We start from the raw sequence: 16,445 nt of genomic DNA, 5'->3' as shown, positions 1-16,445 counted from the left end.
GCAGAGGTCTGCTTCTTTTTAGGCATAGGACTGCCCTGAACCTCTCTGCAGTTTTCCCTACTGAACTCTGGAAACATGTGTGATCTTGACTCTCAAACACCCATCACTTCTACAATGTGACCCAATACATACGTAAAACATTTGAACCAAAAGGTTTACAAAACAACATTTATCATTGCTATGTGAGCAGCGCTTTGGTGTATTTAAGCCTGTATTAGTTTCCAAAATGTTGTCGTAATTGACAGATTTCATGTCCCACAGTTTAAAAATCTAGGACCTGAGAGCTATGGCTTCAACACTTGACCTGAACATTTGGTGTACTTTTAGAGCTAATGAAATAAACTGAATAAGTGCCGGAGGCATTCCCATAATTGCAGCCTGGCTCCTCGGCTGGACATACTAGTCCAGGCAGGCAAGCCAGCTGGGGGTACCCCTGCTTTGATTAGGATCTTCAAATTGTCTCAACATATCTCATGTCAATCATCCATCAAACACTGAAGACATCTGACTTCCGGCCAAGATGGAGGCGTAGGTAAACACACTGCGCCTCCTCACACAACCAAAAGAAGGACAACAACAATTTAAAAACAAAAAACGACCAGAACTGACAGAAAATCGAACTGTATGGAAGTCCGACAACCAAGGAGATAAAGAAAAAACATTCATCCAGACCGGTAGGAGGGGCTGAAACGTGCAGATGGGCAGAGCGGACTTGCGCCAAGGCAGCGGCTGGTGGACCCAGCGAGGTGGCAGATTGTGGAGTGGGGTGGGCAAAGCTGCAGCTGGCCGGGGAGGCAGCAGCTGGTGGACCAGGTGACAGACTGCGCAACCCAGGGTTCCAGCGCGGGGAAATAAAACCTCAAACCACTGACTGAAAACACCTGTGGGGGTTGAGTCAGCAGCAGGAGAAACTCCCAGCCTCACAGGAGAGTTCATTGGAGAGACCCACAGGGGCCTAGAGCATGCACAAACCCACCTACTTGGGAATCAGCACCGGAAGGGCCCAATGTGTTTATGGGTAGTGGAGGGAGTGACTGAAAACTGGCAGAGAGTGGAGCAAGAGCCATTGCTCCCTCTTGGCCCCTCCCCCATGTACAGTGTCACAGCCCAGCAACCAGCGTTACCGGCCCTGGTGAACACCTAAGGCTCCACCCCTTTATGTAACAGGAGTGCCAAAAAAAAAAAAAGGCCCAAATGAAAGCACATATCAAAGCTCCAGAAAAAATACAACTAAGCAACAAAGAGATAGAAAACCTATCACATGCACATTCAAAACACTGATAATCAGGAAGCTCACAGAATTGGTTGAATTTGATCACAAATTACATGAAAAAATGAAGGCCATGCTAAGAGAAACAAAAGAAAATGTACAGGGAACCAACAGTGACGGGAAGGAAACTTGGACTCAAATCAACGGCGTGGACCAGAAGGAAGAAAGAAACATTCAACCAGAAAAGAATGAAGAAACAAGAATTCAAAAAAATGAGGAGAGACTTAGGAACCTCTGGGATAAATTTAAATGTGCCAACATCCAAATCATAGGGGTACCAGAAGGAGAAGAGGAAGAGCAAGAAACTGAAAACTTATTTGAACAAATAATGAAGGAGAACTTCCCCAATCTGGCAAAGGAAATAGACTTCCAGGAAGTCCAGGAAGCTCAGAGACTACCAAAGAAGCTGGACCCAAGGAGGAACACACCAAGGCACATCATAATTACATTACCCAAGATTAAACAGCATGAGAAAATCTTAGAAGCAGCAAGAGAGAAGGAGACAGTTACCTACAAAGGGGTTCCCATAAGACTGTCAGCTGATTTCTCCAAAGAGACCTTACAGGCAAGAAGGGGCTGGAAAGAAGTATTCCAAGTCATGAAAGGCAAGGACCTACATACAAGATTACTCTATCCAGCAAAACCATCATTTAGAATGGAAGTGAAGATAAAGTGCTTCTCAGATAAGGACAAGTTAAAGGAGTTCATCATCACCAAGCCCTTATTATATGAAATGTTAAAGGGAGTTACCTAAGAAAAAGAAGATGATCAAAAATACGAACAGTAAAATGACAACAAACTCACAAGTATCAAAAACTGAACCTATAAAAAAGCAAAAACAAAAACAAACTAAGCACACAACTAGAATAGAAAGAGAATCACAAAAATGGAGATCACATGGAGGGTTATCAGTGGAGAGGGGGAGGAGGGAGAGAGGGAGAAAAGGTACAGGAAATAAGAAGCATAAATGGTAGGTACAAAATTGACAGGGGGAGGTTAAGAATACTATAGGAAATGGAGAAGCCAAAGAACTTATATGTATGACCCAATACATGAACTTAGGTGGGGGGGGGATGTGGGCAGGAGGGGGATACAGGGCAGAGGGGAATAAAGGGGGTAAATGGGACAATTGTAATAGCATAATTAATAAAATATATTTTTAAAATATGAAAATTTAAAAAGAGATAAGAAATAAAATGCATCCAAGTTGGAAAGGAAGAAGTAAAACTGTCTTTATTTGCAGATGACATGACTCTGTACATAGAGTACCCCAAAGATTCCACCAAGAAACTACTAGAACTGATAAATGAATTCAGCAATGTAGTAGAATACAAAATTAATATCAGAAATCAGTTGCATTTTTATATGCCAATAATGAACAGAAAGGGACATTAAGAAAACAATCCCATTCACAATTGCTTCAAAAGGAATAAAATGGCCCTGGCTGATGGAGCTCAGTGGATTGAGCATGGGCTGGGAACCAAAGGGTCGCTGGTTTGATTCCCAGTCAGGGCACATGCCTGGGTTGTGGGCCAGGTCCCCAGTGGGGGCCATGTGAGAGGCAACCACACATTGATGTTTCTCTCCCTCTCTTTCTCCCTCCCTTCCCTGCTCTAAAAATAAATAAAAAATATATTTTTTAAAAGAGAATAAAATACCTAGGAATAAACCTAACCGAGGATATAAAAGACCTGTACGTGGAAAATTTTAAGACATTGAAGAAAGAAACAGAAGAAGATACAAATATGTGGAAGCACATACTATGTTCATGTGTAGGACAAATTAACATAATTAAAATGTCCGTACTACCCAAAGCAATCTATAGATTCAGTGCAATTCCTATCAAGCTTCCAATGATGTATTTCACAGCACTAGAACAAATATTTCAAAAATTTATATGGAACCACAGAAGATCCCAGATAACAACTATTCTGAGAAGGTAAACAAAGTTGGAGGAATCATGCTATCTAATATCAAACTATACTCTAAGGCCATAGTAATCAAAACAGCATGTTACTGGCATAAAAGCAGACACATAGATCAATGGAACAGAATAGAGAGCCCAGAAATAAACCCACACCTATATAGTCAATTAATATTTGACAGAGGAAGCAAGTACATATAATGGACTAAAGACAGTTTATTCAATAAATGGTGTTGAGAAAATTGGACAAATATGTAGAGAAATTAGACTACCTGCTTATATCACACACAAGAATGAATTGAAAATGGATCAAAAACTTACATATTAGACCTGAAACCATAAAAATCCTAGAAGAAAACATAGGCAGCAAAATCTCAGACATTGCTTGTACCAGTATTCTTTCAGATATATCTCCCCAGGCAAGGGAAACAAAGGAATAAACAAGTGGGACTACGTCAAACTAAAAAGTATTTGCACAGCAAAGGAAAACATCAACAAAATAAAAAGTCAACTCACAGAATGGGAGAACATATTTGCTGATACATCTGATAAGGGGTCAATATCCAAAATTTATAAAGAACTTATAAAACCCAACACCAAAAAACCAAAATAATCCAATTTAAAAAATGGGCAGAGGACCTGAATGGACACCTCTCCAAATAGGACATACAGATGGCCAATAGACATATGAAAAGATGCTTAATGCCACTGATCATCAGATAAATGCAAATTAAAACCACAATGAAATACCATCTCACACCTGTCAGAATGGCCATCATTAATAAATCAAAAAACAACAAGTGCTGGCGAGGATGTGGAGAAATGGGAACCCTATTGCACTGTTGACGAGAAGGCAGATAGGTGCAGCCACTGTGGAAAGCAGTATGGAGATACTTCATAAAATTAAAAATGGATTTGCCTTTTGACCTAGCAATCCCACTTCTGGGAATATATACAAAGGGACCCAAAACACTAATTTGAAAGAACATAAGCACCCTTACATTCATTGCAGCATTATTAACAATCACTAAGACATAGAAGCAGCCCAAGGGTCCATCAGTAGATTGGTGGATAAAACAACAGTGGGACATTACACAATGGAATACTCCTTGGCCATAAAAAAGAAGACAGTTTTACCCTTCGTGACATTATGGATGAGCCTGAGAACATTATGCTAAGGGAAATAAGCCAGTCTGAGAAAGACAAATACCATATGATTTCACTCATATGTGGAATCTAATGAACATACTGAACTAACACACAAAAATAGAGACAGACTCATAGATGGAGAGCAGGTTGACACCTGGGGTACATGGCAGGCTGAGGCATAGTGTCATTTAGCAAAAAAAAAAAAAAAAAAAGAAGGAATTCATGGATATGGACAAACAGTGTGGTGATTGTAGTGAGGGGGGGTAGACATGGAACAGGGTATAGAGGGGATATATGGTCATGGAAAAAATAAAATAAATAAAAATAATAATTGAAAACTCAAAATAATAAATGAAAGAAATAAACTTTGCCATTTGGATAGGAATGGCAAAGGAAGTTGTCTCGAGTTTACCTTTCTCATATCTTGATCTAATATTTAATTAGTACAAACCAGCCTTGTGACTAGCTCATGCTACATGCAGGAGTCTGAAAAATTTCAAGGAGTTTGTACGAAATAGCTTCAGGTCGAATGTATCCTCAAGAGAATGGCTCAAGCAAAAAATTATGCATTTATCAAAGGATAAAATTATTTCCCTACATAATGCTCAATTTAAAAAAATAACCCAGATGGTACAAGAATTTAAATGTTAAGATACAAACTTCAGCATTCTTAGTTGAAAGTATAGTGAATATTTTTAGACCTCAAGACAGAAAAGGATTTCTTAAGCAAGACGCTTACCATAAAGATTGATGAATTTGACTACATTAACATTAAAAATTTTATTCATCAAAAGACATCTGAAAGAAACTGAAAAGGCAATTTAAACTAGAAGATATTTAGAATACACACAATTGAAAAAAGATTGGTAAGAGATTGAAATACATCAAAGAAAAAAACTTTCACATATTTATATCCTCAAGACATCTTTTACAATGTGCATGCATTATTATGTTGACTTTTTAAATTAAACTGAAGAAGTAAAAATGTCCACTAAAGTCAGATCCAATATCTTCTCTCACACAGGTTATCTACTGCTAACTGTTGATGCCTAGATGATGTGGATGCAGGAACTCAGGACGTCAATACTACCCCCTGTATATAAGTGGTCAATATTTTCCACTAACGTGATTATAAAAGCAAACACATAGCTAGTTGTACAGACAAAACAGTCTGTACAGCAGATGCTATCTATCCTAAAACTACCAAACAATATTTCTAGAAATGGGCTAGAAAGAGGATAAGAACATGCATGGAATGATATATACCAGCTTCAGGACAGTGATTTCCTGTGGCGAGGGAAAGGAAAGATGTTTAGTGATACGTATTGTAAAGAGGAGAGGACTGAGGCGAATGTGGGAAAATAACATTTTGTTCATTGGGGTGGAGGGGCAGGGGTGGGGCATTATTCATGGGTGTTTGTTATATAACTTTTTGAATGCGTGAAAGCTTTCATAATTTAAATTTTTAACTTAAATTTAAAATTAAGAACATTTGGAAGAAATGAGCATCAACATTAGTTGTCTTAGGATTTTGGAAGTAAACAGGATCTGTCTATACTTGCTCTGCTTTCTATAAGGAACACCTTTGACTTTTATTTTTTGAAATATGAAACACTTGCTTGAATGATTTAGAAGTAGTAACCAATCAGAGATTCGGAAGATAACAGGGAGCAGAAGAGAGAAAAATGTAGATTCAATGAGCTTGCCCTGGGCCTGATTTACCCACTTACCTCTGCAAGGTAACATAGAAACCTTCATCTAGGCACTGAAAGTGATTTCTAGTTAACAAAGTCACCAATTCAAACCACACTGTTAGTCAGCTGTGTGCGGGGGCAGGGTCCTTGGAGGCTGGTACCTTACTTGCCAGAGATGACGGCTGAACACCCTGAGACCCAGCTGGAGCCAAACACTAATTCTATGATGAAAAGGAAGTCCAGGTGATTGTTGCAGAGCTCGAAGCGCTCCACTGCGCCTCCGCGCAGCGCGCAGCGTCAATTGGGCTGGCGGGGGGACCCCGGGAAGGGCGGGGGCGGGGGCGGGGGCTTGCTGGAAACCACAAAAGCTGGGCGCAGCCTTCGCCCTTACTGGAGTCCCGCGAGCGCTAACTCGTCTCGCTCCTGGGCTGCTGGTCCTAGCATGGCCGGCCAGCCAGGCGCTGCGGTCCAGGGTGATCAGCGGATGTCCGCCCAGTCCCTGGACGGGCTGCTGGGGATGCCACCTCCACTGCCGCAGATTCGCACCCGGCCATGGTGGTTTCCTGTGCAGGAACTGAGAGACCCGTTGGTGTTTTACCTGGAGGCATGGCTGGCTGACTCGATCTTTGGTGAGCGATCCCAGTCGTGCGGGTGGCTTGGCCCCCTCCAGTCGTAGAGCTGCCTGGCAGGGCAGCTCTCCAAGGTCTTTCACAAATTCGCTGGCCACGTTTGACGCCATGATTCCAACTTCCAGCTCTTCCCTTCCCCGGACGACATTCCCTTCAAATCTAGACCCTCTTGACCTTGGACCATGGCGCCCCCTAGACTCTCTGTTTTCCTGTTTAGGCCCAGACCGAGCCAGCGTCCCGGAAATAGAGTGGATGAACCAGGTCCTGCTGACGGTGGACATAGTGAACTCTGGGAACGTAGTCGAAATCACCGTCTTCGGACAGCCCCGTGTACAAAATCGCGTGAAGAGCCTGCTCCTGAGCTTGGCGTCAAGGTACCGAGAACGTCGTGCGCGAGGTGAGGGTCTTTGAAACATGCATGTGGAGGGGAAACCACAGGTGAACCACCTGGCCGTACCTGGCTTTCTTCCAGCCTTTCTTACCTTCCCAATGCCTTTTGCAGTGTCCCAACTCCAGTATGCTGCACACAGCCCGTGGGCATCCTTTAGTGAGGAGTCCAAGTAGGACCTTGGAGTAAGCTGAGATCTGAGGCTTCGGGCCCATCACTGCCCCTGCCAGCCTCCATTTGTTTACACCACCATTTACAGACCCAAGTTCAGAGCCCCCACCCTGAGAGATGATGCTGCCAGCACCACTCCTCCACCCTCCTCGCTCTCCTCCCTGCACCCCACCCCCCGCAATGACCGAGTAATTTTGAAACAGTGAGCATTTTTGCTTATCCAGATGAGAAGATGAAACAGCTTGAGGAGTTTCTGAAGGCACGTGCATCAGGTCCCCAGACTCCCCAGCTTCCTGTTGGATAAGTACTGTTAGGAGCATTATGGGAACGGACCTGCTTCTGCTGCTGAAGTTCAACAGAAGGAAGTATCCTTACATCTCAGCATTCTTTTTCCTTTTACTCGATGGATAGTGGTTTGATTATTTTGATGCAAATGTAAATGCTGTTGTAGTAAAGAAATGAATTCCCCCTTTTGTTCAATGGCACAAAGTACTTTGCTCACTTAAAATTAAACACATTTACAAAAGATTGACTGTTCATGCATGTCTTGCTGTGTGGGGTAGGTAAAAGGCCTGATAGGCAGTGATTTAATTTTTGTTCGTTTCTTAGTCTCCACCATATTGAAACTACCAACCCTTTTATAAGTTCATGGTCAGAGTCAGACCCTCATGTCCAGGAGGCAGAGATGCAGGGTCGATAAGCTTTGAGTTTTTGATTGTTGGTTTGTTTTGCATCATTTGTTCTCAAACTTTAACGTGTGTAACAATCACCTTGAGAGCTTTCCAAAGCAGTTTTAAGGGTCCTCAAGTGATCCCGATGCAGGACATGGAGCCCGCAAATTTGCATTTCTAGCAAGGCCATAGGTAATTCCAGTGATTCTGCCCTGAGGCTCACCCTTTGAAGCTGCTGCTGGTTTGGCCCGGAGTAGCCCCAAGTGTGCTTGTGCCGGGAGTGGAGCCTTTGTGCACGTTGGCGTGGGTTCCGACAGGAAAGGTGAGGCCATTAGCATATCATTCTGTTGGCGCTGGATTCGCATCATTTTGTTGGCGCTGGATTCGCCAGAGAAGAGCCAAGATCCTGGGCAGCTCTGCCAAGAGAAGGTGTTCTGTTCCCTCTCCCCCGCAGACCTGCACAGGTGTCCTGCACCGGCTGGTTGGTTTGTCCATTACCAGTGACAATGCTGTGACCAATTTGCACAAAACAGCCCAACCCCTTGCTGTCTCCACTTTCTTCACTTTCAGACGCAGAACTCTTGTGGGGAGAGGGTGCCAAAAGCTCTGTGACTTCAGACCAAAGTTAGAGTTGATTTAACTCATGCTGTTTCTTTACCCCTTAACAGTAAAGGATTTTCATTGTTTGCAAGGGTTTTGAAACACACACATCTCTTTTAAAATATACTTCTTTGATTACAAGTAATAATGATCATGTTCCTACTTTGCTTCACATTTTTATAAAATGCTTTTACATTTTTCTTTATTCATTCCTATCATTACTTCTTTACAACTCTGAATATGAGGATTTTTATTACCTGTATAAGATTTTTGTAATAATGATCCATTAAGAGTAATATTTTCTATTCTTTGATTCTCAAATTTTTTGAATATGACAAATTATTGTATACAGTTAAACTAATCATTGGTTCTGTGTGATTTTTTCCCTCATCCTCATCCCTTACTTTTAAATTTAGGAACTCCTGCTTTCTCTCATTCTGTAGAAATTTGAGAAATATTCATGCAGGTTTTTTCTAGTGGGACTTCTACAAAACCATTGAACATTTGGGACTGTATTTTGAAGAAGAGGATTATGCTTAAAATTCATTCCAATTTCCCCCAAATTATTCAAAATTACTAAATGATCCTGTACTCCTTAGCTCCATTATCTCAGGATATAAGGGTACCGAGTTGTCCGAAAAGTCCGTTATTTTCTCCCCTAAATAAAAGACAGATTTTTCATTTTCACCAATAACTTCATCGACTTGGATATTTTGAGTATGTCAGCTATCTACCCCTTTTGGCTTCTAGTGGGTAGAGACCAGGGTGCTGCTAAACATCTTCCAATGCATAGGACAGCCCCACAGCAAAGAATCATTTGGCGAAATAGTACCAAGAAACTTTGCAAATCACTTTTGATATGTTTGATCAGTCACACCACCTTCTCCATACACTGCCCCCCCTTTTTTTGCATTTCAGTTGCATTTTTACCTTGCTTGAAATAATAAAGCATAATAGGCTGAAAATGTTCCATATCTTTTCCCATCTTCAATATTAAAATGGCTTCACAAAAATTCACCAATTCTGATAGGTTTTTGTTAATGTATGTTGATATTATAGCTGTCACAATACAATCTAACAAAATTGTTTCTAATGAAGTTAAAGACAGTGAAACACTCACTAGAGCCATCATACTGAAAAAATGTAACAGACTTTTTGGCCAACCCAATAGTTGGAGATAGGGCCTTTAAAGAGATAATTAAGGTAAAATGAGGTTTTATGGGTGGGCCTTTTCCCGATAAGTCTTTATAAGAAAAGGGAATGTGGACAGAGGTCGGTGGAGCAGAGAGGAAAGACCACGTGAGGACACCACAAGAAGGCAGCCATCTGCAACTAAGCAGAAAGGCCTAGAAGAAACTAAACCTGGTAACACATTGACCTTGGACTTCAAGCCTTCCAGAACTCTGAGAAAAATATCTGTTGTTTAAGCCACCCAGGCTGTTATTTTATAATGGTGCTTTTGCAAACTATTACAACATCTAATATGGTTTTTCTGTGTTCCCTTTCTTCCATCTGCTAATGCAGTATTTTTACTACCTTCATAATCTTTTAATATCTAAAAAAGTATACTTGCTCTGTCATTCTATCTATCAGAATTTGGGGATAATATTAGCTACATGTTTTTTTAAATTTCTTTTTAAAAGATTTTATTTATACAGAGGGAAAGGGAGAGGCAAAGAGAGGGAGAGAAACATCACTGTGTGGTTGCCTCTCATGGACCCACTACTGGGGACCTGGCCTGCAACCCAGGCTTGTGGCCTAGACTGGGAATCAACCAGCAACCCTTTGGTTTGCAGGCCTGTGCTCAATCCACTGAGCCACACCAGCCAGGGCTCTATGTTTATTTGAACTTGTATCATATACCAGGCCCTGGGTCAAGCACCTAAGCAGGATTCATGGAGCAAAAGTAAACTTGCTAATGTCACAGAGCTAGGATGTGGGGAGGTGTGAAATTTGAACCAAAACATGGATTCTACGATCCAAATTCTTACCTCTAAACTATATTTTCCCACTTGCATTTATTTTTCTGTGCAACTGAATTCAGACTCATTTCTTATTTTGACTTCTTTTTAAGAGGAATTAGAATAAACCTCTTAATTTGTGAAGAATCCACAGTAATTTGAGGAATAAGACAATGTTTTTTCTAACAAGTTGCTAAAGTAAAACATATTTACTAGTACCACATTCAAAACAAAAATAGCATTATTGATTTTTCTGAGGATAAGCATACATGTTCAATATTTTTTTAGAAATCAGGCAATGTAAAGCCAGTCAATGAGTCTGCTTACCTGAATGTATTTCCTCAGAAATTTAGAGAAAGCTGGCAGTTATAGTAAAGCCATGTTACGAGCCTTAAAGACAATGAACTCAACTAAGGTCCCTGAAAATGGCTATAGGAAAAGGAGGGAAAGCGAAAAGGGGATTGGGATATGGAGGGAGACAGCACCACACAGGTGCACGCACACAGAGACGACCACGTGAACACAGTGAGAAGGCAGCCGTCTGCAAGCCAAGGAGAGAGGCCTCAGGAGAAACCAAACCTGTCAACATTTTGATCTTAGGCTTCCAGCCATTAGAACTGTGAAAAAAATAAATTTCTGTTATTTAAAAAATAAAAAAATAAAAATAAGGCAATGTATAAAGTATTAAAAAATTCAAAATTTCATTTCCCATATGTTGCCTTCAAGTACCTTTCCATAATTCCAAATATTTTCTATTGTTTTAGTAAGAATTTTGTTGATGCATAGCATTAAAAAATATGCACATCCAAAGTGTGAAGATTCATCAAACAATACAAAGAGAGCACATCCATGTAGCCAGCACCCAGAGAAGAAAAAAACATTACCAGCACTCCAGAAGCATCCATTTGCATCCTCCCCAAGGGTAACTACTATACTGACTTAAATACAAATGGAATTGTAAGATTTATCCATGCTGCAAGTAGTTATAGTTCCATTGTATGAAAAAACTATACTTTAGTTTCCTATTCTGTTGATGTACATTTTGGTTGTTTCCTCTTTGGGCTTATACTGAATAGTGCAATGGGAATTCTCGTGTATGACTTTTGGTGCATACATACAGGCATTTCTATTGAGTATGCATCTAAGATCGGAATGGCTGGGTTATAGGATGTGCATAAGTTCAAATTGCCTAGGTGATTGAACCAATTTACATTCCTTCCAGCAATGTATCAGACTTCCAATTGCCCTATGTCCACAGTCAGAATTTTCATTTTTTGGAGGGATTGAGCAAAAAGGAAAAAGAACTCATGTATATGGACAACAGGGTGGTGATTGCTGGGGGGAGGGGCTGGTATAAGGGGACTAAATGGTAATGGAAAAAATACAATAAAGATTAAATTCAGAATTTTCACGTTAGAGACTTTGGGTATGAGTACTATTGCACTGCAATTTCTAAAAATTGAATTGTGGCCCTGGTTGGGCGGCTCAGTTGATTGGAATGTCATCCTGATATGCCAAGATGAAGGGTTCAGTCTCCCATTCGGGCACATGAAAGAAGTAACCAACTGCCCTGGCAGGTGTGACTTAATGGGTTGGGCACAGGCCCGTGAACCAAAGGGTCACCAGTTCGATTCCCAGTCGGGGCACATGCCTGGGTTGCAGGTCAGGTCCCCAGTTAGGGGTGTGTGAGAGGCAGCCAAACGATGTTTCTCTCTCCTTCCCTTGCCCTCTCTCTAAAAATAATTAAATATTTTTTTAAAAAAGAAATAACCAATAAATACATAAATAAGTGGAACAAATCAGTGTTTCTCTTTCTGTCTCTGTATCTGTCTCTCCCGTCCCCTCTCTAAAATGAACACACTTAAAAAATTTAATTGCTACATTCACTTCAGCAGCAGATATACTAAAAGTGGACCGATACAGAGAACATTAGCATGGCCCCTGTGCAAGGATGACATGCAAATTTGTGAAGCATTCCATATATTTTTTAAAAAATTAATTGCTTAATTGGTTACAATTTACATACTATAAAATTTTGAGTGTATAATGCAAAAAATGTTTTTAGCAAATTTATGAGTTGTGCCACTGTCACCACAGACCAGTTGGGGAATCACTCCCAGTTCTCCATGTGCATTGCAATCAATCACCACTACTGTCTCGAGCAACCAATGTGCTTTTTGTCTCTACAAAGTTGCCTTTTTAAACATTTAATATAAATAGAATAATATAAAATGTATTCTTTTGAAGTTGGCTTTTTAAAAACCAGTTGGAATATCTCTGCTTTTTGATTGGAAGATTTTGTCCATTCAGATGTAATGTAATTATCAGTATGATTGGATTTGTCTGCCATTTTGCTATTTGTTTCCTATCATCTTTTTTTGTTCTTTTCCTCCCTGATTTTGTGTTATATTCTTATATACCTTTTTTTTCCCCCTTTGAGTGTATGCTTATTAAAGCTGGCAACAGTAAGACAAGGAAGGCTGAGGCTAGAAGAAGCAACACGAGAGAGGCTAGGTGGGGCTGCTTTGGCACTCTAGAAATATTATAGGAAAGAAGTGAGGCAAGGCAGCGCTGCTGTCCTCACTGGAGAATCAGACAAAAGAGAGCCTTGGGGACAGGTTCAGGGGGTTAGCTTGGGACAAGCTGCTGCTGCCCATTTCTCCCTCGGCTGCAAGTCTCATGGGGTCCCGTGGAGTTTAGAAGATGCACGCCTGTGGGGGAAGAAAAGGAGGAAGGGAAAGTGAGGGTGTGCTCGTCCCCAGGAGGGAGAGCCAGCTCTTACATACCATTTTCATTACTGTTTCTTAAATGATTTTTTTCTTACTTGCCTTAGGGACTATAAAAACCTTATTATATTCGACTTCAGCATAATGAAAATTTATTGTTTTAAGATTACTTATTTTTAGAGAGAGCAGAAGGGAGAAAGAGTAGGAGAGAATCATCAATGTGGGAAACATTGATCAGTTGCCTCCTTCCCCCCATCCCCTACCAACCCCCCTTCCTGCTGGGGGACAAACCTGAAACCCAGGTATGACCAGGACCTTTGGTGACCTTTGCTTTTTGGATTGATGCTCAATCAACTGAGCAATGAAAATTTATTTCTGTTAAAATATAGAAACTTTATTCCTTTAACTGAAATATCTATGAATGAATATGAAAAGGACAAAGGAGAGAAGGAGGGAAGAAGGAAAACAACTGAATAAATGGATAGCAAAGTAGAGTGTTGCACAGACGTGGTCAATTCTTCCCAGATTAATCTAAAAACTCAATGCAGTACCAGTTATAATCACACTTTTTAAAAAAATCCTCACCCAAGGACTTTTTTTCCCCATTGCTTTTAGAGAGAGGAAGCGGGGTGGGGTGGAGAGAGAGAGACGTTAGTGGCTGCCTTCTTCTGTGCACCTGACCAGGGATCAAACCTTCATCCTGGGTATATGCCCTTGACTGCGAACTTTTGGTCCATGGGACAAGACTCCAACCAACTGAGCCACACCAGCCAAGGCTAATCACAAACACTTTTTAAAGGGGTGACGCTGTCAGGTGAGGGTCTTTAAAACCTGATTATACAAGTGCTCCAGAAGGAATCCAGCCGGCTGTAAATAAGGTTTTCCTGGGTTGTCTAGTGAAAACTCCTGAGGAAAGTAACTAGTGCAGTTGTCTATTAAATCTGAAGTAGGAACAGAAGTACAGAGACAGACATAACAGAGATAGACTGTCACATGCTCCATGACTAAATTTTTTTTTATCCTCACCTGAGGACTTTTTTTTTCATTGCTTTTAGAGAGAGGAAGGGAGACAGAAACATCAATGTGAGAAGTATCCATCAGTTGCCTCCCATACGCATCCGGACCGCGGGACTGAACCCACAACCCAGGCATGTGCTTCAACCTGGAATTGAATTCTTCGGTTATGGGACTATGCTCCAACCAACTAAGCCAGGGCGAGGCTAAATTTTCAGTATTTTGCAGAGACTCCATTTGTATTCTTTAGTAAGCCCGCGCAAAGACAGACTGTCCACACTAAACCGTTTTCTGCCAACCAATTTACCCTGCACCCAAAATGTGTAAGCAGTGCTCGCCGTCCTCAGACTGTGCAGTGTTCTTTCCCTCGTTTACAATCCTGCTCTTGTTTTTGATGTTTCCTCATGCTTAGATCTAGGTTATACACTTTTTTTTTTGGCAAAAATACTACACAAATCATCTTGTGTCCTCAGTGGGTCACATCAGGAGGTGCATGATTTGGTTTTTGGGGTTTTTTTTTGTCCCATTGTCATATTTTAAAAGGCCTTGTTTTGATCAAAAGTGTGGACTTGAGAAATTCTAATGAGGGAAGCAGTGCTGACCTGGCCTACAGCGGGGCTGTGGGAACTTTGAGAAAGGCTGTCACATGTGTTCCATAGCTGAACTCAATTTTCCACAGATTCTGTCAACAATGAACGTTTTTCTTTGATGCCTCTAGTCAGCCTAATCAAAAACTGTTTAGTCTGACTTCTTTATTAGCCATCAATCATTTTATCCATAAAAATGTACAGAAAAGAATCACTGTTTTCTAGACTCCTGTAGGTTTTGCCTTTGTTCCTTGATAACATTCCACTGAGTGCGTTGGGCTTCGGCTACCAGTCTTTGCATATAATTTACCATCTTTTACCTGGTAAGATACATCTGTACACATAGAATGCACATGCAGTTTAAAGAATGAAACAAGCACGCTAGTGTACCTTGATGAAACCAATATTTCTGGAAGACATTTATCCTTTCCCTCAATCATCTTTCTATGTACTTTAACAAGTTGCTTCATTTGGGGAAAAAAAAATGACCAAGACTACCAATTTGAACTTTGAGAGTGGGCTTGCCCTTCTATAAAGCTACATGGTTAAAATAGACGGGTAGATAATGAAAAAAATTTAAAAAGTCACATATGGACAAAATGGATTGGTAACATGGCGTTTGGGTGAGTATACTGAAAATAGCTTTCATACTGTGTAGTGGAAAAATAAATTGTTATGGCCATTTTGTACATTTTGTACAAGAGTTTGGCAGTAAATTTTAAAGGTGCTCATTCTTTAATCCAGCAATTTCACTTCTAGGAAGCTCTCTGTAGAAATACAGGGTGGGGCAAAAGTAGGTTTACAGTTGTTTGTATGGAAAGTAATACAATTAATAAATGATACAAGAGTAAACTCTTAGGTTTTGCATATTCACAACTGTAAACCTACTTTTGCCCCACCTCATATTCCAACATGAACACAAAGATGCAAATAGAAATTCAGCGCAGTGGTTTGTAACTAAGAAATCTGGGAAACTAATCAGCCGGTAGTAAGGGAAAGGTTAAAGTGTACCCATAGTGAAGACCATCAAGCTGCTGGAAGAAAAAAAATGTATGTGCAATTATGGAAAAGTACAAGTTAAACTGTGAAAGGTGATTTTTTGTAAAAGCACATTTGAGAGGGCAGATAGGGAGGTCTGTAAGATAAGGACTTTGGGTGAAAACTCAGATGGCACTGGTTCATGCCACGGTTAGAAGACTATACGTTTAAAAAAAACAACACCAGCCCTGACCAGTGTGGCCCACTTAGTTGGGCATCCTCCCACTAGGTGAGAGGTTGCTGGTTCGATTCCTGGTCAGGGCAGATGCCTGGGTAATGGGTTAGGTTGCATACAAGAGGCAACCAATCAATGTTTCTCTCTCACATCAATATTTATCTCCCTCTTTCTCTCTCCCTTCCCCTCTACAAGTAAATTAAAAAAAATTTTTTAAATCAACACTATACATGCACAAAGAATTTTATATGTCATCACAACCGAATGCTTTTATTTAAAGTTCAACCTTTCCTTCTTTCTTGATCTCTCCAACCTGCAACCAATGATGTTTACTGAATCTTACCAACCCCCACCCTCAAATCATTTCGGATATGTCTGTGTGTGTAGGGAGTTTTTGTGAAAGTTTCGGAATAGTCACAGAGACTCCTAAATGTTCCCATTGGTTTGC

At 40.7% G+C, this 16,445-nt stretch overlaps 1 protein-coding gene and 2 non-coding genes across 3 annotated transcripts; all 3 read left to right on the top strand.

Annotated features, from left to right (window-relative positions):
* Positions 1–6,479: 6,479 nt before the first annotated feature.
* On the top strand, positions 6,480–7,697 carry OOEP (oocyte expressed protein). The gene is made up of 3 exons (XM_024576591.3): positions 6,480–6,666; positions 6,884–7,063; positions 7,450–7,697. Exons 1-3 carry the CDS (start codon positions 6,480–6,482, stop codon positions 7,527–7,529), a joined length of 447 nt encoding a protein of 148 aa, XP_024432359.1. The 3' UTR covers positions 7,530–7,697.
* Positions 7,698–10,760: 3,063 nt separating this feature from the next.
* LOC112319389 (small nucleolar RNA SNORA33) lies at positions 10,761–10,894 on the top strand. Its single transcript, XR_002976332.1, has one exon. It is a non-coding gene; the product is annotated as a small nucleolar RNA SNORA33 (small nucleolar RNA).
* Positions 10,895–12,340: 1,446 nt separating this feature from the next.
* LOC112319376 (U6 spliceosomal RNA) lies at positions 12,341–12,443 on the top strand. The gene has a single exon (XR_002976323.1). It is a non-coding gene; the product is annotated as a U6 spliceosomal RNA (small nuclear RNA).
* The last annotated feature ends 4,002 nt before the right edge of the window (positions 12,444–16,445 follow it).

Source organism: Desmodus rotundus, chromosome 11, assembly GCF_022682495.2.
Source record: "Desmodus rotundus isolate HL8 chromosome 11, HLdesRot8A.1, whole genome shotgun sequence".
In the NCBI taxonomy this organism is placed as follows: domain Eukaryota; kingdom Metazoa; phylum Chordata; class Mammalia; order Chiroptera; family Phyllostomidae; genus Desmodus; species Desmodus rotundus.
This window is presented reverse-complemented; position numbering and strand designations above follow the sequence as displayed.

Bases quoted from the DNA above. Each gene is read 5' to 3' on its own strand.
- OOEP (XM_024576591.3), top strand. From the start codon at position 6,480: ATGGCCGGCCAGCCAGGCGCTGCGGTCCAGGGTGATCAGCGGATGTCC. The intron at 6,667-6,883 runs GTGAGCGATCCC...TTTCCTGTTTAG, and splicing joins GCTGGCTGACTCGATCTTTG to GCCCAGACCGAGCCAGCGTC. The intron at 7,064-7,449 runs GTGAGGGTCTTT...TTGCTTATCCAG, and splicing joins CCGAGAACGTCGTGCGCGAG to ATGAGAAGATGAAACAGCTT.